We start from the raw sequence: 23,217 nt of genomic DNA, 5'->3' as shown, positions 1-23,217 counted from the left end.
AAATGGCTACAAATAGATAAGGGTTTTGGTCGAGGCTTTCACAAGTTGGGCTTCAAATTGCTTTCGTTTTAGAAAGAATTGAAGGAAATGGATAAAGGGCTTTTGTTCCCCATGGTAAAGGAAGATTTCTAGAAAGTTTGGTGCATTTTGGTATCGATTTCATGGGGTTTCGAAGCCTCGCCAGAAAGCCGAGGCGGCCTTTAAACGGTTGGTTGAAGGCCTTCTGGTGGTTGTTTCGGGCCAAGGGATGCACCATTGTGATCGACTAGTCGTGTAGAACAAAGTGGGAGAAGAAACCAGAAACGTCGATGTGCCAGCGCCGGAGAAGATGACCGGCGCGTGAGCTGTACACACTAGTCATCACAAGTAGCCCACTCGCCTGGCGTGTGAGGGCACGTGGCCAATTAGGTAATTCTGTAATTTTTTTATATTTTTTCTAGAATTATTTTAAGAATTATTGTGAAGAAAAATTTGAGAAAATGTTTGAATAGGTATTTATTTTGGAATTACCGAAGGAAAAATAGAAAGAAAATAGGGAAAAACATGAAAAAATAGATGTTAATATTCTTTTGAAATAAATATGATGTCTAGAAATCATTGAGGCTCAAGGTTGAGTATAAGTATGGTTATTTGAGGCTTGGCATGAAAATCGAGGCAAGACACATATATCGATGAAGCCTGAAATGCTAAGTTAAAGTAAGTGATTTTTCCCCAAAAATTTATGTGTTATATTTTGCCTGTGTGAGCATGATACTCATAAAAATTGCCAAATTATTTGTAATTTATGCACATATTGTCATATCTATACATGTTCTATTACATCAATAGTCATGATTTTTCACATAACATGATGTTGTTGCTATATTAATACTTGTGCATGGGATGGAATGTCGCCCTGATAGTGTAGTCGTAATTCCCTAAGGGTACTGTTGGAATAACGTTTGAAGTATCCCGTTACCTTGTGTGCAAGTCGAGACTACTGCCTAGGGTTCCGTACCGGGCTGGTTGTCAAGGAAGTTACACTATGATATCTTTTTATTCATGTTTATGCATCATTTATTCATGTATCTGTTTTAAACCCTCACTAGAAGGTTCATCTTCTAATTAGACTTTGTTCTTGAAACATTAAAACATTCTAGTTGGGGCTTGCAGTTAAAGTAAGGGAATGGTTGACATGTAACGGCACGAGGTGACGTGTCCGATGGGATTGACAAGTTGTTCCTGTATTCTGTTTCTTCATGAGGATTCAGGAGATGTTTTTAGTCATGTTGAGAAACTTATGTTTCATTGATTATTAGTATTGTAAAATATAATAATGTTATGTATTATGAATGATATTTGAGATACGATCATGTAATACTATTATTGTTCAATGTTAATTGAGGTATCTTTTTATTATGTTTGAGGTATTCAATTATTATCTCTGGGTAATAAGTCTCTATGTATTTAGTTTTTAAGGATATGTTATTATATTATGGTATGATTTTCATGTTATGATTAAAGTTTGAGTACGTATCATATATCAAGTTTTGATTATTGCTTCTACGTTTGAAATTATATATTGGGAGATTTTCTTTGAAGTACAGTACTTGAGATGTTAAGAAATATATCGTGTAAAGAGAATGTATATTTTTATGTTGAACCCCAATATAGTATAATTCTCTAAAGAGGCAGGGCGTTATAGAGTCAAAGAAGACTAATCCATCTAAATCAAGCTGGGAGAAGACCAATTTAGCGAAAACAAGGAGACAAAAGAGCCACAATATTAAGTGACAAGCTAAGAAATAATCTCTATTACTCCCTGAACTAAATGGATAGCTTACCTAGAGGAATGGCAAGCAAGTGATGTGGGAATATTCAAAAGGCAAAAATTACCAAGCTATCCTTGAAGAAGAACGAGCCACAACTAACCACATGCCCCTATTATCCAACAATAGGAAAGTGACACATGTCTTTTATCATACCCAAATCTAGGTCTAAAGGATTATCATGAATCTAACTCTTGAGTGTTAATCCAAGAAGACTCGAGTCAAATTTGATAACTATGTCCGAATTTAAATTCAAACTAGAGATTATATTATTTAATAACAATCAAATTCAAGAATTCTAGAGAAAATCTCAAAAATCTTGGGAATAATACCAAATATCTTATAACAGTCAAATTTGGGAATCCTGAAAAAAAATCTCAAACATCCTAATAGATCTCGAGAACAACTTCAAATATCTTGCCTTTTTCAATTTATATAAAGGGGGACTCTTATAAGTAAAATTATTTGATTACGAGTTCATTATTACTTTTTTTAAGTGTCATTATTGACTTAAGCTTCGGAGATTAAACTGTGGACCTAACCCCACCTCTTTTTGTAAGTATGAACCTCAACCTCAAGGCATGCTTATCCCAAGGTAGTGCCAATGATCCGTTCTAAATACCATCATCAGAAACCAAGGCAAATCTAGATCCAAACCCAATCCATTTGCAAGCCTAGACCTACCCAATCAACCTTTTTACCACTATCCACAAACTAACGGAGAAGAATGATTAATGAAATGATGTCTCCCAAAACAGTAAAAAGTAGAGACAACTTGGAGACATTGTAACAGACACAGAGAATTTGTGTAATGGAGAATAAGCCATATTGTATGGTTCCATGAAGTGAAGTGTCCTAGGAAGGGGCAGGGCATATTTTTCAAGACCGCAAATGATCGAGATGTGATCCTATCAACTTTCGGCATCAAAGTTTACCTACAAGTTACCTATTTTGGATGTGTCAGGCCAGCCATGAAAGCACAATGGGACTCGAATTTTAGTGCTACGGAATCTGTTCTGGATACCCACTATTGCCTTCAGCATGTTTTTCTGATCACACATGTAAATCAGGAGAGTTTTGTAAGAAATATAATCAGCATTTCAGGCACAATAATGGAAACAAGAAACTACGACAAAATGAAAAATCACTTCCCTTCTCGGCTGAGAAACAAAGTTTATGCAGTTAATGATGGCTGTGAGACCTTAAACAGACGGACTGAATATGTTGAGACACTATAGTCGACTCTTATTAGTATTGTAGCAGCTAAGAAAGTTCTTACAAGTACCATAACAATCTGTACACCTTGCAATATGTGCCATATGCTCGAAACAGAAATCGGTTTCCTTAGGGACACTGATACTTGCAAACTTGATCGCCGGCCATCAACTGATCTCCCAAACACATTGCTCTTCAGCTCTTCTGATAGTTAAAATGAGGAATGTTGCCAGTAGGTGTTGGAAGGTAGAGTTTATGGGTAGTCTTGTGGTGGGGCGTTTGTGGTGGGAGGATGGCCGATAAGGTAGTGGGGGTGGAAGAACCGAATCCTGATGATGCTGCAGTGGTGAACAGTGCCACAGGGCTAGCCATGCCATGGCTCTGCATTTGCTGTGCCCAGTTTGAGAATCCAGGCAAAGGGAGTCCTTCGGCTGCCATCCCTAACGCAGTTTCCTGCCAAGATGAAAATGAAGTACACCATCACTTTCTGGAAACCCAAATAATTACGAAGATCTTCCCCTCGTCCCTTTCTTGTTGATTGTTCTTGATCGATCAGCGTATCCATGGTTCCGTGATAAATATGCAACTAGAAGAAACTTGCTTACAATACAAAATCTCCCCAAATTAACCGTCAACTTAAGTTGAATAAATTGCAATTGCAAAGCAAACAAAACCATGAAAATGAAGTTGTAGTCAGTGACAAAGGCTCTTTTGGAGGCTAACTCATAATTTCACAATCCAATAGCTAGCTTTGACTTCTGTCATGGAAAGGGCTGCTTAATATCTCCAGAACTGATTTCTTTGCCATTTATCAAATGAAATGTGATATCAGGAACACTATACTTTAACGTTTACAAGGTAGGATTAGGGACTCAGCCTTGGTTATGAGAAATGAGAACTGGGAATATTCCCCCCATAGTTTGATGCGAAACTGAGATGTTAGATAGAAGATAATCACCTCATTTTTTGATGAGAAACTGGGATAGATGCCAGACCACATTAGAGGCTGTTTGGATGCTATTGCTAGACAATGTATTTTTTGACCGTCCGCCAGAGCAGAAACAGAGTTCTCAACCTGTAGAATGTGCAAAAGGCAATGGTCTAAAAGAATAAAATGACAAATATTATGACAAGAAAAATAAAAGTTTCAGGCCCGCAAAATGGCTTGAGAACACAAGGAAGGAATTGGACGAGCGTGCTAAATGAAAGATAATGAAAGTTTCAGCTGGTCGAATGAAAATTTTAGATTAAAGGGATGTGAAGTAAAAAGAAGTTTGATCGAAATGGTGCTTGATAGGAACATTACCTTTAGCCTCTTGACATCAGGTACTTCACCAGCAGTATAATGGAAGTGGAGATCTCGGACATTTTTGTTCCCCATTGGTACATCATTTGGTGGAGAAATGCAGAGATTCAGATCAAGATTCTCAGCGGTGCCTCCACCTGTAACAAGTATTGCTAAAATTAGAAGGTGCTTTTTTATGGGGGCAGCGGTACTGCTGGTGGGGATTTCCATTCTCAGAACAAATAAAACACGTTACAGAAGAGGCCTACCTGCATTATTGGCATCCATAGTTCTTATCTCACCTTCATAGGTACTCGGCTCAAAGTTGGTGACTGCTTCCCTTCCCTTACACTTGATTGCTGCTTTGTCATAAGCCCTGGATTCAGAAAATTAAAATGGATATTTTGTTGGATGAAGCCCAATAAATTTGTGATTTCAGAGTTACATATTGATGAACACAACGACCTTGCAGCTTCTACTTCACTGTCGAATAACCCAAGATATATATTCCTGCAATCAAACATCATAATCTCATAGATAAAGGGTGCACCTAAGCTTCTGTCCTTTTTATTACCATCCTACATTTTTACTTCACGAGTGAAGGTGCAAGAGGCGGGGGGGAGAATAATTACTGCATAAAAAACAGGAATTGGGGGGCATGTATGAATGATCTAATATATGTCTGTAAGTACGCATTTAATATCCATTTATCTTGTAGTTTAACATTTTTAGCTCATGCACAATGTACTCGCATGTCAGTGCACACTGGAGTTTGATTCTTGCCACATGCTATATAAGAAAATTTTAGAAGTTTGGGGCCAACCAACACCCCCCCTCCTCTTGCCCCTTCTACCATCCACCACTAGGTGAAACTACCAAGTTCTCAAAATCCATATTCAGTGTCTGGGACTCTATGAGGCATATAACTTCTAATATATACATCTATAAAGGAGATCAGCAAAGTATGTAACAACAGTCAGGAATTTGAAGGGCTTCTCACTTCTTCCCAAGGAGCTGTCCCATTCGAGCCTCCCATCGGCCACATTTGTGAAGGGTTACTCCTCTGTACTTCGAGCTCCCCGCAGAGAATCCAGTGCTTTGCCGACGAAGTTTATGCACAAATTCCTCCTTACCCAAGTTTCTCATCTGCTCATGGATTGAAAGAAAATTAGCAGGCAACCAATTATGCATAATATGAAGACAAAAAATCATAAGAATATATTTCCATCTACTTTGTACCTGTTTCATGTCATTTTCATAATCACAGATGTTAAAATTGATATCAGCATCAACTCCCCTGAACTTAATTGCAGCCCGATCGTAGGCTCTGAATTATGAAACTTGAATAAGCAAAACTCGACAAGCTAATAAACCTTAAATATTAGGATACCTTCACCCAAGAAAGCAGGAAGCAGAAAAAAATGGAGCTCACCGAGCGGCAGCATGAGCAGTGTCAAACCCACCTATACAGCCCAAGATAAATATCAGAGAATATCAACTGCTAGAACTACCTGTTCACCAATTAATTTAACTATTGCAATTAAATCAAGCAAACAGGTCAATCACTTACCCAAATACACTTGCTTCCCACAATCCCTGTATATCGACACAAACGCCCACACAAAAATTCAGTTAAATATATGCAAAACCATTCCAACTTTGTTGATCCAACACAACTTCACCAGATATAAGCTGAATTGATGAATTCAGATAGAAAAATAATACAAAAATGTTACCAGATGTGTGATTCCCAACGTCCAGTTCTCCGATAAAACGTAACCCCACGATACTGCGAGCTCCGAGACCTAGGCCCCCGCCGACTCTTCTTCACCTGCTGTTGCTTCTGTTGCTGAAAAGCTCTCAACTCCCCCCCACCTCCAGGGTCAGGGAACGAGAGATTCAACTTCGACCACTGCCGCCGCAACAAAGACGTCGCTGACGGCGGCGATCCAGCCCCAATCTCCTCCGCGTCATCGGCCGGGAAAAGCTGCCTCGTAACCAAATCCCGGTGGCTCTCGTATTCGATTCCGACGAAGCCACCGACACTACCACCATTACATCTGTTCAATATATCGAAATTGAACGAAGCAAGGCTGTTCAAGCGCCTGGCGTGGTCAGAGCTCGAGTTTTCATCGGCGACATTGATCGGAGGTTCGTCGGCGCTGACAACGGAGGAATTCGGTGTCCCGGAATCGTCAAGCACCTGGACTTTCTCCCCGGCCGCGATCTTCATCTCTAGCTCATCACACGAGGACTCCACGTTAACGTTGAGATCCAACATCTCTCTCTCTCTCTCTCTCTCTCTCTCTCACACACACACACACACACGGATTTAGACTCCGCTACTGATCTTCAATCTCAGTGGCCCCTTTTCAGAGCACTGAAACTTCCATTCCACTTCACGCTCTTCTCTAGGGATAACAGAAGTTCCGATTCAATAACTCTCTCTCTCTCTCACGTCTAGAATCTCCTTCTGATCTCCAATCTCAGAGCTGCTGCTCGCGTAAGCATTGCAATTTGGCTTACACTACTGATCCTCAATCATCATTTCAATTCAGCCGACAGTGAAAGAGACATCCGCAAAGAGAAATCTGAGAGTGAGAAGCTTCGAGCGTAATGGCGATCGGAATTAGCTGAGAGGAATTCACAATCTCATTATTAGGGCAGCAGAGATAGATAGATAGATAGATAGATAGATAGATAGAGAGAGAGAGAGAGAGAGAGATGTGGGACAAAGTGGAGAGGGAGAGGACAAAGAAATGGGTGTATGTATATATACATAAACATAACTATATATCTCCGATTCCGCGCGTGTAAACCAAAATAACAGAGGCCGTAACTGAAAGAGGAAGTCGACGCAATGCCTGTTCACGTTCACGTTCACGTACTTCCAATTGTGTTTGTGAAATTCATATTTTTATTTTTATATTTTTTTATTTATTTAAATTTTTTATTTTTTTAATTACACACTTAAATTTAATTTTTAAATCAATTTAAACTATATACTTTAACCTTTTTTTTATATGATAACTTATAATTTTTATTATTTCAATTACATCCCTAAACACATATTTTTGAATAAATTTAACTTATGTACTTTTATGTGTAAAAATATAGATATAGTAAAATAACAAAATACATGTTACGCTTTGTTTAAATTAAAATATAAAGATTAAATTGAATTAAAAATACAAGATTAGAGGTATAATAGTAATAAAAAATTCTGAGTTATCACATGACTCATCACGCTCTGTTTTTATCAAAGTGTATGAGTTAAATTGACTCGAAAATACAAATTCAGTAATATAATTGAAATAACAAAAAATTTAAATTATTATACAAAAAAATTAAAATATAGATATTAAATTAATTCAAAAATATAATCAAAATAACAAAAAAAAATTCAAATAATTATATAAAAAAATATAAAAGTCTAAAAATAAAAATATAGATTTAATAGCTTGTGTTTGTGTTAAGCCCTGTTATTAATTTTTATTTTTATTTTATACGTTAAAAAGAAAAGAAGCTAGGTACAAGTAGTAAAAGCAAACCTATAGGTTTCTTTATAAGACCCAAAACCAATTACTGTTAAGTCTTTTGTATGGTACTTAACTTCGAGCGAGCGTACTCCTTTATACATCGCAACAAAGGAGTCTCCCATCTGCAAAGCCCCAAGTTTTGGCACGTTGGCAATTATCCTTAGCGTTTGCTAAACCCTAAACCAAATATTCACACCACCATACCGTTTGTTAAAATGAACAAAATAAATTTATATTAAGATAAAATTTAAATATTTTTTAAAATAAAATATAAAAAAATAAGATAAAGTTAAAAAGTATTATAATATTTTTATCAAATTATTTGTTAAATTTTTTTAAATATACTAAAAAATACGTCCGTAATTTTTTTTATGTGTAAAGACTAAGATAAATTTATCTAGAGTGGTGAAAAATAAATTTATTTAAAAAAATCAAGATAAGAAATCACGCGACTTTTTTTTCAAAGGTCTCTAGATAAATTTAACAAACACAATAAAAAATATTTCTGTCTGAAATATTTTTCATATCTCACTTTTTTTTTATCTATATATTGGTTAATGAACATTACCTAAACAAGAATACCCTTTAACCCTCATCATCATACCCCACCTCACTCGAGAGACGAGTCCCATTTACGTTCAATTTTTGGGACTACAAGAACCCTATTCAATACATGTTTGATTATTTTCATGGTTTGTCTAAATATTTATATTTTTTTTACTTATATATATGTGTATAGATTTCACATATATATCATTATTATATAATATTTAACATGTCAAGTCAGTATAAATACGTTCTCTATAAATTAATTTTACATATTGAATAAAATTACACTCAATTAATTTAATTTAAACTTAATTGTCAAAATCGAAAGTATTAAATAAAATAAAAAAATCTTTATGATTAGCACTTTAAAATAGGGTTATCCAATATAGATTTAAGGTAGAGTCACTTAAAAAAGGATTAATTAAGGTCGTTGTAAGGTAACTTGAAAGTTAAGGGGCCGAAGATATCTGGTAAGAGCATAGTAGTTGATAATGAAGTTTCTATAAAAGGACTCATTCTAGAATATTATTATAGGTGGGATGGTGGGTAGATGAGATTACTAATCCAATTTTGGGTGGCTCTTGAGATTATCTGCAAAGGGTGACAACGAAATCTAAGGTGGTCTGGGTCTATTCTGTCGGTATCATAGTCATTGCAAAGTCGAGCTCATTTGACATCTTTAAACCAAAGCATAATAAAACAATTAATTTGACCTCTAATGCAATAATGGACCGTGATATGGTTCTTCAGCATATATAAAAGATACGTCCAGATGAGAAAATGTTTACTTTATCAAACTTTGATATTTAATGTCTCCATCTGTGAGTGATGAGGAGACTTCTGAACTAATTCTTCTTGCAAGAAGATGGGTACTCGCATGGGCGGAGCCAGGAAAAATTTTTAATGAGGGCCAAACTTACTAATGAAAAAAATAAGAAAGACAGAGGGCCTAGCCTGAATGGGCAAGGCAGAGGCGACGACGCCGTCACGCTGGCAAGGACGAGGCAGAGGTTGCGGGCGACGCCGACGAGGGCGAGGCAGAGGCAACGAGTCGATGACGCCGACAAGCGACGGAGCCAGAGGCCCAGAAAGACTGAGGAAGGTGAGTGAGGCGAACAAACGAGCCAGTGGCGACCACACCTCAGCGATGGTCCGAGTCGTCCGATTCGACGAAAGCACAGAGGGAGGCCGGAGCAAGTAAGGGCGAGAGACAGGAAGTGGAAGCTGGCGGCAGTGAGTGAGAGCTAGTGCGAGAGAAGGAGAAGAACAGAAGGGGTGGGCGGCATTCGAACAAGAAAGGGACTGATTGAGTGAGAGTTTTCAAATACCCAATTTTCTAGCGAGCCTGAGTGCAGGCCAAAATCAGTGGCGGGCCAAGGCCCTCACTGGGCCTACATTGGCTCCGCCCCTGAGTACTCGATAGGGATACCATAAATGAGTACATAAATAAAGTACTTGATTTTTAAAAGACGGGTCTTTATATAGGTTGGTTGAAGGATTAGTATAAATTAGAATGAAGTCGTGAAAGATCAAATTTGATTTTTTAAAATAGTGTTTGTTAATGTATCTAACAAACTTTGTATTTTTTTAATTTTTTATTTTATTTTTTTATTTTCTATCCTATATATAGAGATAGTCGACAACTAGAGATAGCTCAGACTAAAGGCGTCAGAATAAGTAAACAGGTTGAGTTTAAGTTGGATCACTATTGAGTCACAATCTGTTAAGAGTCGATCAAAATTTGATTCTATTAGCTTATTGAGTCATGAATCTATCAACTCTAAATTGGACATACTAACTAAAGAAGTAAATAGGTTATCTCACTTTTACATATTCTATTCCTGTTAAGAGAAAATGTTATTATACGCCCTGATCCTGACCATGATACCAAGGCAAGTTGCGCAAGGTATATATCATGCCATTAAGCAATCTTACTTAAGGAACTTTCTTTTTAGATACTTAATTAGTATTTATTTTATTTCTTTTCTTTTTTTGAGATCCTTAATTGGTATTACTTTATAATTGACAGATTTTTTCATAATTCATCCTTATTTTAGTACCAGATGTGTAGGGGTGATCGGTCGATTGATTCGATTATCAAGTTATATGCAACCTTTTGAGAATACACAAAAAGGTCAATAAAATACACAAAGACTAAAATAAGATAATACAATTAATATATGCAATCTTTTGAGAGTGAGAGAGAAAATAAAAGCTTAAATACTGATGAAAAGAATTAAATATAATGGTAAGCTCTTGACACTTTATTTTCATTCATTAATCTTTTCCGGTGCTTTCTTAGACTGTATTTACAAACTTCTCTAAATGTTGAAGAAAAACTAGCTATTAGAGCTTAAGAAAATTAGTCATTAAAGAAATATGAGATGAAACGGTCGACAAGCTCATAGAAACAGATGACGGGGACAAAAATGGTTAACCATTTTTTATGCAATAGTTGTTGACTAAGACTAGTTGAGAGCTTGCATAAGACAAGTCGATAAACTTGGAAAGTTGGCCAAGACCTCAAGGGCAAACGATCGATCGATTTGAGAAAAATGATCAACAATTTGGCTTTCAAAATTAAAAATAGGGTTTGATGTTCAAAGTTATATGGCCAACTTTGATAGATCAAATACAAAAATTTCTTTTGATAATAAAAATTTAGTTTTTCAAATGCCATTAAGGATATTGATAATTTATTTTGACATTAGATAATTTTCAGTATAGTGCTTAATTATAAAAATTAAAATAATTTAGTTACACTTATAAAATTTTATTTTATTTTATAAAAGATAAATACATAATATTTAATTAATCAAATAAAATTTTTTATCATCAAAACTAGCCAAACAAGAAAAATGTCCTTAAAGGCGGCTTGGAATGAAAGTATGAATATTTTTGTAATTTTTATATAAAAAACATATAAAATGTGTCATGTTGGCCTCAATCATTATAGCTAACCCGTGGTATCATAATAGTAACAAAAACAAAGAAAAAAGAAAAAGGGTGGTCTCATACGCACTGCAGCTCTGTCTGCTTTATGTGGATTTGTGGCACGAGTTTCATCCCTCCGACTCAACAAGTTAATTGGTATTTTGCAATTTATGTCGCCTTACCTAAGAAAAGGTCGGCAAATTAAATCGTTGCCCCACTCCCACATTAAATTATCATCGACAGTGTCGTACATCGTCCGAAGATGGGGACTCTGAAAATTACAGTTCCGAGAGTTGAAATTCTAATTTTATTTTATTTTTTTCTTTTAAACTCTTTAAAAATAAAATAATATAAGATTATAATTTCACCTCTCAAAAAATAAATTTGGCTTTATTTTTGGACCCTAAATTATTATCGGACTCATTTTACTCTTACATTTCACTCATTTTATTTGGCTTAGATATTCGACCTCGTAATTTGTATCCTAAAATAGTGTTTGCTAATCAAAATATAGAATAAAAAAAGTTATATATAAAAGTATTATCGATAAAAGTATTTTTTATTATATTTGTTAAATTTATTTGACAACTCATTAAAAAGAAATCACGAGACTTTTTATTTGAGATTTTATAGATAAATTTACGTGGAGAGAGAAGAGATAAATTTGTTTCGGATTTTATGGATAAGAAAAAATAACATATATGCTCGTCATCTCATAAAACCCTTACCTTTAGTGCATTCTAAAAAATTTAACAAACGGTCTGACAAATTTTTTTGAATGTTTTCCAAATTTATCTTCATTATTCTATATTTTGGTCCGAAAAATATTTTAATCTTATTTTAATATAATTTTATCTTATTTATTTTAACAAACACTATATAAAAAGATAAAAAAAGTTGTTCAAGTCAAGTGCATTCAATGAATTGAGTTGGGTTTAGTAAATATTTAATATTTTAATAAATTTTAATAAAACTTGTGACATCGAGTTGTGAGATGCAAAATTGAGAATAGGGCCACATTGCCAAACAATTAATATGGCAACAAGAAAATATTTTATCGTTGAGATATCAGATATCACATCATTTTTCTAGGGCAAAGAGGCGAGGTTGGACAACATTGATTAGACCATACAAATCAATGGTTTAGTCAAGATTTTACAGATAAAAAGAATAATATTTATGCCATCCATCTCATAAAACCCTTATATTCAGTGTATTTTAAAAAAAATTAATAAATGATTTGATAATTTTTTTAAATATTTTCTAAGTTTATCTTAATCATTCTATATTTTAATTTGAAAAATATTTTAAATCTTACGTTACTCATTTTAACAAACCTTACTTAAAAAGATAAAAAAGTTGTTCAAGAGTCAAGTGTGTTTATCGAACCGAGTTGGGTTTAGTAAGTATTTAATATTTTTAATAAATTTTAATACGACTTGTGACATCTAGTTGTGAGATGCAAAATTGAGAATGGGCCACATTGCCAAACAATTAATATGGCAATAAGGAAATATTTTATCGTTGAGATATCACATCATTTTTCTAGGGCAAGGAGGTGAGGCTGGACAACATTGACTAGACCTTGCAAATCAATGAGTGGGGATGGGGCAGGTGGCTGTTCTTCCAAACATGGCCTTTGCCCCGGGATGCAATGCAACGCAAGGGTCAATGGTCCCCTGGATTACTTTTCTTATGAATTTGTCACATCTGACTATAAATTTGTTGACTAAGAACCTAAGATTAATTGTTTCTTCACACTTGGGTCAACAAAGTTAAAGCTATTTATCATAGTAATTTTAAGATTAGACATTGAATTTATCTTGAATTTAAATTTAAAATTTACATTACTCTCATTGTAAATAGAGTCACATATCTAGTTATTAAAATTTATCTAGTTATTAGATAAAGGAGTTGCTCCACTAGCCAGCAAGAAGTGGCGGGGGATTTGGATTCCAGGTTCGAATCTATTTCTTGTACAATTATTGTGTAATCAGACTCAGATTTACTTTTCCTGTGAAAAATCATGAGACCGAACGACGAAAACATCCGTAAAGAAAGGTATTCCAAATGAGTGCACCAACTAAGGTGTACATAAATTTATGAGTTTAGTTATATCAGATTTTAGGGTTAAATGAGAAATAATTTTTCTCTCTTATAATACATTTGCTCTCCTTGGCTTGTTTGTATAGATAATTTACCGAATAATGTTACGTTTTATGTGTTTTAGATTTTGGTCTCAGAATGTGCTATAATATTTACCACCAAATATATGGTACGATAATGACTTAACTAAATTGGTTCTAAACTTAAAAAGACAAGGGTCATTCAACTTTTAATTTAACTCTAATTAAATTGATGTATTATCGAATATGAAAAAGATTAAGATTTCGAATGAAGTAGATTCACCAGAAAGTCGGGATAAAGCAATCAAGGCAAAAGATGAACTCCTAAATACATTCCAAGCAAGATAAAAGAAAAACATTACTAACTCAATGATGCAATTATATTTTAAATGAAAGAAGGTTGCAATGACTTGTCAATTAAGCCCTCAATTAAAGACAATTTATATTATTCGATGGACACATGACTCTGAAACTTAGTAAGGAGACATGTAAGGATATTACGACAAAGAAAGTGTAATTATAGTTATAAAATTAGATAAAATTACTATCATTTATTAAATATTTACAGTATTTGTGTCTCTTTAATAAAATCACTATCACTCCCTTGGGGCACGTGTTTGACAATTTAAAATATTACGAAGTCGTGGGTTTGATTCAGCTTTCATATGGGAATTATGTAAGCGTCTACATCTACTTAAAGGATTAAGTTCTGAGTTTTGACTTGCCCACTTAAATTGAGTCTAGATTGTCTGTTCATTTAAACTGAGTTTTTTATATTGTAAAAGAAAAAAAAATTATGAATTAAGTCATTAAAATCTCTATAAAAAAAAGATAGAAAAAAAACAAGAGTATCTTGATTTGGACAAGATTCATACGATGGGAGAGAGTATTAAACAAGACGCCTTTTCTCGCATCCCAAAAGTCAAGGCGTGTCTATGAACGATCCTTCATTCTCATTGATTTTACATCTTTTTTTTTATTATTTTTTACATTTTTAGCCCTCACCAAACTTGAATTTACGCTTCTGCCCTCATGAAAATTACTCCTACGCAATGGCTTCTTTTTAAATAATGTGTATTTATTATAATTTTATATTTAATTTTAAAATAATTTTATTCACCGATAAAGTGTCACAAAATATAAGATATTTATCATCAATCAATATAAATATTTTGATTTAAGCGTTATATTTAACGAGCATTCCAGAATATTCGTGAAGGTACATTTAATGCACTTTATTTTTAGACAAAATATAATATCTTTATATTATTTTCAACACCCATATAGTAATTAATTTATTAAATAATTCAAAATACGATTAATTTATTACCAACTAATAGAAGCATTTGAGCGATTAATAACTTTAATTTGATTTTAAATTTAGACTATCATTGAATTAATAACATATAACATAATTAGTAAATTTCAATTCAACTTGTATTAGATGGGTACTCATAATTACTCAAATTCAACTTGTATATTTTAATAAATTACATAAGTTTAATTATTTTATTAAATAATTAAAATTAAAAATTAATTAATTAATTTAAATAGTTTTATGTAATGAAATACATCTCCATTTAAGGTGTCAATAGAATCCAGAAGGGCCATAGTATCCTCAAGGTTTCGATAAAATCCATGTTCCTTCCAATGTCATTTCATCAAATGGAAAGTGACAGGGGATGTAATTTTAATTAGAAAACAGCGGGAATGACACAAGGCGTGGCGGAAGTGGTTTCAAAGGGCATTATAGTAATATAGTAAAAGAACAGTTCCAAACGGCAGGCATCAACTAGTTGTACGGAAATAAAGACGAAAAATAAAAAATGAAAAATATAAGAAAAATTTGTAAATAAAAAAATATAAGTATTTTTTTGTAAATATAATTTTTAATATGAAAAATTTATAAAAAGATAATTATTTAATTTAAAAATAAATATAAATTTCCTAATATGTTCAACCAAACCTAAATATAAGTTATATCATTCATGAATCCTGACTTATTAATTAAAAATAAATAATAAATTTAAAAAAATTAAATATAAGAGTGTGTTTGATTATATATCCATAAAAAATACGTAATTATTACATATATTTTTTGTGAAAGTAATTAAATATTTTTAATTTTTTTATAAAAAATATACATATGGTACAAGTAATTAAAGATTCTTTCCATAAAATTCATTTTTCAAAGGGGTGGGGTGATTTTTATTTTCTAGGCAATCACGACATAAAATTAAATTCTAGATAATGCAATCAAACATACCCTAATATTAAATGAAAAAGAAGAAGAAATTCAATTTAAATTTAAAAATTTTGAGTTGAAGACAAAAAAATTCCATCTCAGTTAATCCTGTCTCTAATTTCTTCGTAGATAGAAATGTGTTTTCAAATTAAAAATATGTTTATGATATTTTCTTAATATTATGAAACGGTCTCAAAATATTTTAAAATTGTAAAATAAGTTTAAAAATATTTTTTAATATTTTAATACATAAATATTTCAAAAACGTTGAAACAGTGCCCTAAGATATTTTCATGTATCATAAGGTATAAATGAAAATATAATGGCACCGTATTAGGTGAGTGGATCAGAAAAGAATTAAATTATAATAATTACAAAAAAATCACCATTTTTATTAAAGTTTATTTTTAAGATATTTATCGCTTAGTAACACTAGAATCGCTAATATAAACAGCGGGTTTACATAAGAAGTGTTAATACCGCCGGCTATTTTTAAAACCTAAAATTGTAAACACCATAAAAGTGATATTTTTAAGAATTATTGTCGTAAAATGAAATATAGCAACAAATATAGACAAAAATGATATTTTTAATAGTTAGTAAAAATGCAAAATCGAGAGGGAGGGAGGGACACTTTGCCATCAAATCAAAGGCATCGCCATCAACTGAAGAGGGCAAAGTTAATAAAGTAATCAAATAAGGGGCGAGTTGAGGTGACAGAAAGAAAACAAAAGCCAAATGACGGACACGCCACGCAGCAGAATCTTCGTAGTTCGTACCCTCACCCACGTTCCAAATCTTTCCCCTTCTGGTGACTTTAATAATACTCCCCCACCCGCACTTCACTTCGCTTCACTTGTCTTGTGAGTTGTGACCTTTTCCTTTTACGATCCGTCCGCGTTTCCATTTCACGCTCTCCTCGTGCCTACGGCCTTTGTTTGGTGACTTGCGTTTGCCTACGATTATATATAGATGTTTAGTAAATATTTTAATTCATGTTATTTAAAATTTTAAATAATTAAAAAAAATACAAAAATAATAATTTATATTATTATTGTTTGAACACAATAATAAATTATTTATTATGAACGTTGTTGTTAAACTGCTTAAACCTTGTAAGAAAAATAATATTCAGATAACAGAGGATAATCTTTCACAAATATTTCAATACTTAAATTAAATATTAAATTTTAATAAAAATTTAAATATAATATTGAAATCAGTACCAGAGACATGCATTTTTCAGAATAAGGGCTTATTTATTTATAAAGGAGCATGACTCTTTATATATAATAAGTATTCTTGGTATTTCTAAATTCATTAAAATTATGATTTTTATGAATAATATTTATTTTTTTCACAAAATTATCAAAGGAATTTTTGAATATTGAAATTATTTTATTTGCAATTTATTTAAGACTCTCCAAAGGAAAGAAAATTTTCATGTTAAGTTCCAAAATATAGTCTCTCGAAACTTATTACAATCTTCGACAGACTATAAAAGTCTCCCAAGACAATCTTTGGGAGACTATAATGTCTCTTATTTCTTTCGGTCTTTGAGAGACCATGTCTCTGGGAGACATTTCCAATCTCTCGGAGACATTTTTAGTTACCATTTTTAGCTTAAGATGATGCTTTGGGTTTTTACACTTTTTTATCATCCAGTGAACTTTTACTCATGTCAAGTAAAGATATTATTATTTTTATTTATTTTACAAAGACAAAAGTTAAAGTTTGATATAGGGGTGTTCAAAAAAATTAGTGTATCGTGAAAACCGGCCAAACCGAATCGAACCAAACCGATCCGATCGGCTATTTTTTTTGGCGATCGAAAACGGTTTGAATTCTGTCCAAATCGCACGATTTGCGGTTTGGATAGTTTGCGGTCCGCCCAAAAAAATAATAAAAAAATTATAAAAAAATTATTATTATAAAAATCTAATAATTGGCGGCCCATCCTATTTATTTTTTACACTATTTTGTCTTTATTTTTTACTCCTATTTATTTATATTTAATTGTCTTTATTTACCAATATTTGTGTCTTTATTTACCATTTTTAAATATTTTTTTTAGTGATTTTAAATAACATTTCAAATCGTGGTAAATCGCACCAAACCAGACCACAAATGCGGTCTGGTTTGGTGCAGTTTGGCTGAACCCAAACCAGACCGCAGTCTGGTTTGGTTGAAAAATCGTACTAACGATTTGACGTACTGAAAATGATTCAGACCGACTAAATCACACCGCAAACACCCTTAGTTTGATAACAAAATATACAACATTAATCATTGAAACTCAAATATTCGGTTTTAAAAAATCATAAGATTGGCGGTAATTTATGGTCAGAGGCTAAGGGGCTAAAATTTTAACATTAAAATAGTTATATTTTATATAGTATTTTAATACGTTTAGTTGTACGATCCTTTTAATTCATAGGATTTTGAATGTAGTTTGGGATCCATAATAATAGTATTCTTATTTTTTATTTTTATTATATATTAAAATGAATTTTCAAAAAATTTGGAGAGCCAATAATCATAATTTTTTTAATAATTTTGTTTTTAGTATATATTAATAAAAATTTTAAAAAATAAAGAGGAATGGGAGTTTGGGGAGGGGTGGGGGAATGGGCTCGGGCGCTAATATAAGCCTGTTGTTGCCAATGATAACTTGAGCATTTAGAAGTAGGAAATAAATGTTTGTAAGGAAAGGAGTTTGGAATGTAAGTTTTCATAAGTTTTTTAGATAATTTTTAAATCTTGACAATTCCTTATTATTATTGTTGTAACATACCACTAGTGAGGTATGCTCTAGAGGGTCTTTAGAGTACCTCCCAAAAAAGTTAGTTCAAATTTAGGAGAGTGCTTTCTCTCGAAGACCTTATCCTTGAAGACCATTTGAGGACTAGCTTCCCCTAAGGCCCAATTAGTCTTTTGAAGACTCTTTGAAGAGTAAAGCCTTAGTCCTCCCGAAGCCTAACCCAATGACAACTAGACGCCCTCGCTCAAAGGGTTGGACCACATGCCCTCATGCATGTGTGTCATGTTTTTAAGATTACCATGTGTTCTAGTCTTTTGAGGGATATAAATTGTTAGAGTTAATGGCCTAATGCTAAATTTAGATGACTTCTAACACGTGTAAATTGGGACTAATGATATAAATCTTGTAAATTTAATAAAAAAAATATTCACATATTTTATGATCGTATTTTCATTCATACATTTTCAATCAATATATGAATGAGTCCATAGATCTCCTAATAAATGTCTTATTTTTAAATTATTAAGAATATGTGACAAAAATCTTTTAGTTTGAGATTTCTTAAAGATATTTCTAGTTCTTAAATTTCTCAGAAGAGAAATATGATTAATCAATTATGGATTTGCACATGAGTTACCACATTTGATTAGTATGAGATATTAATGATAAATGATGGTGAGTTACATACCATAATTCATGAGATAAAAATAATAAACATGTAAGTAGATGTTAGTTGAATATCTATTAAATGTGACGTAAGTAATAAATCATATGTCTGAATAGATTAATGATATGTTACAGGCTTCAGTCATGTTACTAGTCCTTTGATCGGAGACAACATATATAGTTGTCTTGTACGTTGGTGTTAGAGATTTATCGTTGCGCAGAACTGTCCGAGTATGAGGTGAGAATGTTCTCTATGTGATCTTTGTACAGTGGCGTATGGAGGAATATGATTGCTAATAGGATCCATTGACCTCTGACGTGAAGTGAACATCTTATTTGATCAATTTTTGGTTTGTGATTGCTTAAACCCGTAGATAGGGTGCACGTGATCAAAAATGAGTTTTCGATGTCAAAAATTTTTTTGGTGTGTCATCTCAATCAAACCATGTTAAATCTTGGCATAGTTATTGTTGTGGGATAACAAATCAAGTCTTAGCCAAACATGCCTTAAGAGTCATCGAAGAAGGCCAAAGATGTGGAAGACCTCAAAGAGTCTTCTAAGTAGGGGTGTGCAAAAATTTGGATAAACCGATTTAACTGAACCGAATTGATCGGTTCGGTCGATTCAATTCGGTTAATTTTAATAATTGGTTCGGTTCTGGTTACCCATTTAACAAAAAATCGGAGAGTTGGTTCGGTTCGGTTATTTGGGTCAAAATAACCGAACCCAAATAACCGAACCGCCAACCCATTCTTAGCCCTCAACACACACCCCTGCGCCCCCCACCCCCCCAAACCCAAGTTCATTATTCAAGCCCTGCACACCCAATAGCCCGAGAGTCGCCCCCCTCCCCCACCATTTGAAGGCGACAGCATTGAACCCTAGGTCCCTAACCAGCTAACCCTCACCTTATCGTTGCTGTCGAACCCAAACGCCCTCATCGTCGGCATCTCCCCCCCTCCCAACACCCAATCGCGCGCTCTGCGCTAGATAGCTCGAGAGTCACCCCTACCCATCGAAGGTGAGAGCAAACCGAACCCTAACCGGCTAACCCTTACCTCGCCGTTGCAGTCAAACCCAAATGCCCTTATCGTCGGCTTCTCCCTCCCCAACACCCAGCCCCTCTGCGCCAGCTGCCAGATAGCTCTCGAGTCACCCCCCACCCGTCGAATGCGAGAGCAAATTGAACCCTAACCGACTACCCTTCACCTCGCCTTCGCCGTCGGCTGCTTTCCCTTCGTCCCTTCGTCGTTGCCCCTTCATCCCTTCTCTCTCAAGAGAACGAGAGTGAGTGATTTTGAAACCCTAACCCTAACTTGTTTCAGATTCAGTTTGTTCATTTGTCATTTGTTAATTTGTTAATTTGTTTCAGATTCAAGTTTGTTCATGTCTTTCAACAGGGGAGGCAATTGCGATGTGCTTACAGCACGATATCTTGGCATTGGGGACTGTTGTGATGATCCCTACATTTCTTGTTCCCTTGATGGGTGGAATTGATGCCAATCAATTAGTCCTCCTCTAAGTCCTCTTGGTGTAGAATTTGTGTTTTTATATCATTCTCAAAACACCAGTTTTGGTTCATTTTCTATCATTCAATCTTCGATGTCACACATTGTTGTTTTTGTATTTGGAATAGAGGTAATCAAGTCTTATTCTGAATGAATGTTAATTATTTGCCATTTGGTTTCGATTAGGTCGGTTTTTGAGTAGGTTCGGTTTGATTTTTTGGGTAGACTTTCGGTTCGGTTAGCTCAAATTCAGAATCGATTAGTTCGGTTTCGGTTAATTTGGTTAGTGTAGATTTTCGGTTCGGTTATATGCTTAAGGTCGATTCGGTTCGATTAGTTAAAATCGGACGATTTGATTCAATTATAACCAAATGCACACCCCTACTTCCAGGCAAGCTTAGCCAAGCATATTTGTGGGAGTCCCTCAAAAGCTTGATCAATTAACCTAGTTAATGATCATGGAGAGACAACCATGCCATGCATAACTCCAAGCCCTACCTAGGTGGTGGTGTTCTATGGGTGGGAAATCACCTCCATCAGTCTATTTAAATTATAAAAAAAAAAAAATTGCACTTTATCTGAATTTTCAACTATAGACAGAATTTATAATTTTTTTCAATGACAATGCCCTAGGTTTATTCAGTTTCAATTTAGAATCATTGTCTGGCCCCAGTAGATATTATCTTTAAAACATGACATGACAAATTGACGTACGTGAAATGAATTGGACGATAAGGTGGCAAAACTTATCCCCCATTACACTCATTTTATTATTATTTTTTTGTTGAGCTTGGTTTAATTGCAACCATCTCCATCCTGTTTCCTCTCTTTCTTTTTCTCCTATCTTATATGATTTTAGAAAAAAAAAAAAAAAATTAATGATGTGGTGGCCAATCACCTTCACTTTGTCTCAACCAGAGAACCTGCAATGGAGTCGGGGATTTGCTCCCCCGGTATTACTTTGACGTTCAAGTCAAATTTACCAGAAAAAAAGAATACGACTTTAGTTTAGAGAAAAAGAAGAAAAAAATCCAATCCCTTACCCGTTGCCGGTCTCCTTCCTTTTATCCTCCTGCCAAAGTAAGGATCCTCCTGCTAAGGTAAAGATCCTCTTTCAAATTACCAAGATCCTTATCCCACTCTTCGCGGTACTGGGATCTTATCGATATGCATTCCATACAGGGGCGGAGCCAAAAGATATTTTCAGTGAGGACAAAATTTATTTAAAGAAAAAAATAATAAATAATATAAATATATTAAAAATTGGTATAAACCACAAAGCCAATCAAAATTTTCTCATCATTAATGGAGGGCCAAGGTCCAGTGAGGGCCAAATTAATGGAGGCCCAAGGTTAATGGAGGCCCAAGGCCCAGTGTGGGCCAAATTAATGGAGGGCAAAGGCCCAGTGAGGGCCATGGCTTGCACTGGGCCTATGCTGGCTCCGCCCCTGATTCCATAACCATTTTCGAAGAGCTCGGGGTTATACCCATCTCCATGATCCTCGGTCGGGTGGTCAATCTCGAGGAATGTGGAGAATCTTCGTCGAATAACAAGCCATCTAATATGGTGATACGTATCTGCCATGTGTCCTCTCTAAACTTGGGTGGGGGTGACATTAGCAAAGTATCTCACTAGTGGACATGCGGCACTATCACCAGTGGCTATGCTTCCGGAGTTCTCAAAATAATTACAAACCCGAGGATAATTTCCCTTATCAAAAACAATGGCTGTTGGTCACCAATAACCATTGCTGTAGCGACGCCCAAATAAATTTGGGTTTGTCAAAAATGTTTTAAATGCCTTAAACCCCATTGACCGATAGTTTAATGACGAAAAGAAGACGAAGAAACCTCAAATCAACTAGTGATAAAACAGTCAAACCCTTCAAATTTTGTAAATTGAATCATAGTATAACAAATGACCTGCAAGATATAAAAAGATAACAAAAGAGAGGAGACAGAGACGAAACAACTATCGTGATGGTGCCATCGTGGCAAAAACAAGGGAGGCCACGTTGCCAACAAAAAACATGATGTACCAATCTGAAACAAGTACAATATCATTGCTCACAGGATCCTTTGTCCCAACAGAGTCCCCACCTTCGATATCAATCCCTTTGATTTCTTTGTTCAATGGCCCACACTGTTGTCTCCTCTGTCGCAAGTTGCCAATGCCAATTGTTCAATGGCCTACAAAATTTGCTTTCACAATATTGGATTTAACCAAAAAAAAAAAAAAAAAAACCAAAATAATAAGGAATTTGTGGAAACAAGATGGTGTACGAGGTTCTAATAAATTTATAAATATTTTTGAATTTTTAGTTTAATAGAATGTATAATAATATAATAAAGTTACATATAACATTTTTATTTTTTTTTTAATATTTTTGTCCCTTTATATTACTACTCTTTAAATTTAGTTTTATCGTACCACGGTTCATAATAGAAAAGAGAAGAGGCAAATAACCACTACTACACTTTGAATCAAGGCCGTAACCTTGAAAGATTTAGTGTTATAATATTTATTGATTAGTATGTCTCTTCACACAATTTTTTGATTGTGATCTCAAGTTATCTAAA

General features: G+C 34.0%; 1 protein-coding gene across 4 annotated transcripts; it reads right to left on the bottom strand.

Annotated features, from left to right (window-relative positions):
• Positions 1 to 2,935: 2,935 nt before the first annotated feature.
• LOC127810569 (ethylene-responsive transcription factor RAP2-7-like) lies at positions 2,936 to 7,039 on the bottom strand. Of its 4 annotated transcripts, none has more exons than XM_052350109.1 (10): positions 6,045 to 7,039; positions 5,879 to 5,904; positions 5,741 to 5,771; positions 5,548 to 5,635; positions 5,309 to 5,454; positions 4,774 to 4,818; positions 4,578 to 4,684; positions 4,330 to 4,466; positions 3,982 to 4,098; positions 2,936 to 3,476 (listed from the first exon to the last, which is right to left on the bottom strand). In XM_052350109.1, the coding sequence occupies exons 1-10, from the start codon at positions 6,587 to 6,589 to the stop codon at positions 3,219 to 3,221; spliced, it is 1,500 nt and encodes a 499-aa protein (XP_052206069.1). In that variant the 5' UTR covers positions 6,590 to 7,039; the 3' UTR covers positions 2,936 to 3,218. The 4 variants fall into 4 exon arrangements, with proteins under 4 accessions (XP_052206069.1, XP_052206070.1, XP_052206071.1 ...); XM_052350110.1 differs by having other exon boundaries at positions 4,611 to 4,684; XM_052350111.1 differs by lacking the exon at positions 4,774 to 4,818.
• Between the last annotated feature and the right edge of the window lie 16,178 nt (positions 7,040 to 23,217).

The sequence above is a fragment of the Diospyros lotus genome, chromosome 9, assembly GCF_014633365.1.
Source record: "Diospyros lotus cultivar Yz01 chromosome 9, ASM1463336v1, whole genome shotgun sequence".
In the NCBI taxonomy this organism is placed as follows: Eukaryota; Viridiplantae; Streptophyta; class Magnoliopsida; order Ericales; family Ebenaceae; genus Diospyros; species Diospyros lotus.
This window is presented reverse-complemented; position numbering and strand designations above follow the sequence as displayed.

Coding starts and splice junctions, on each gene's coding strand:
- LOC127810569 (XM_052350109.1), bottom strand. CDS start 6,589: ATGTTGGATCTCAACGTTAACGTGGAGTCCTCGTGTGATGAGCTAGAG. Junction 4,099..4,329: donor CTGATGTCAAGAGGCTAAAG/GTAATGTTCCTA, acceptor CACATTCTACAG/GTTGAGAACTCTGTTTCTGC. Junction 3,477..3,981: donor GTTTCTCATCAAAAAATGAG/GTGATTATCTTC, acceptor TCATCTTGGCAG/GAAACTGCGTTAGGGATGGC.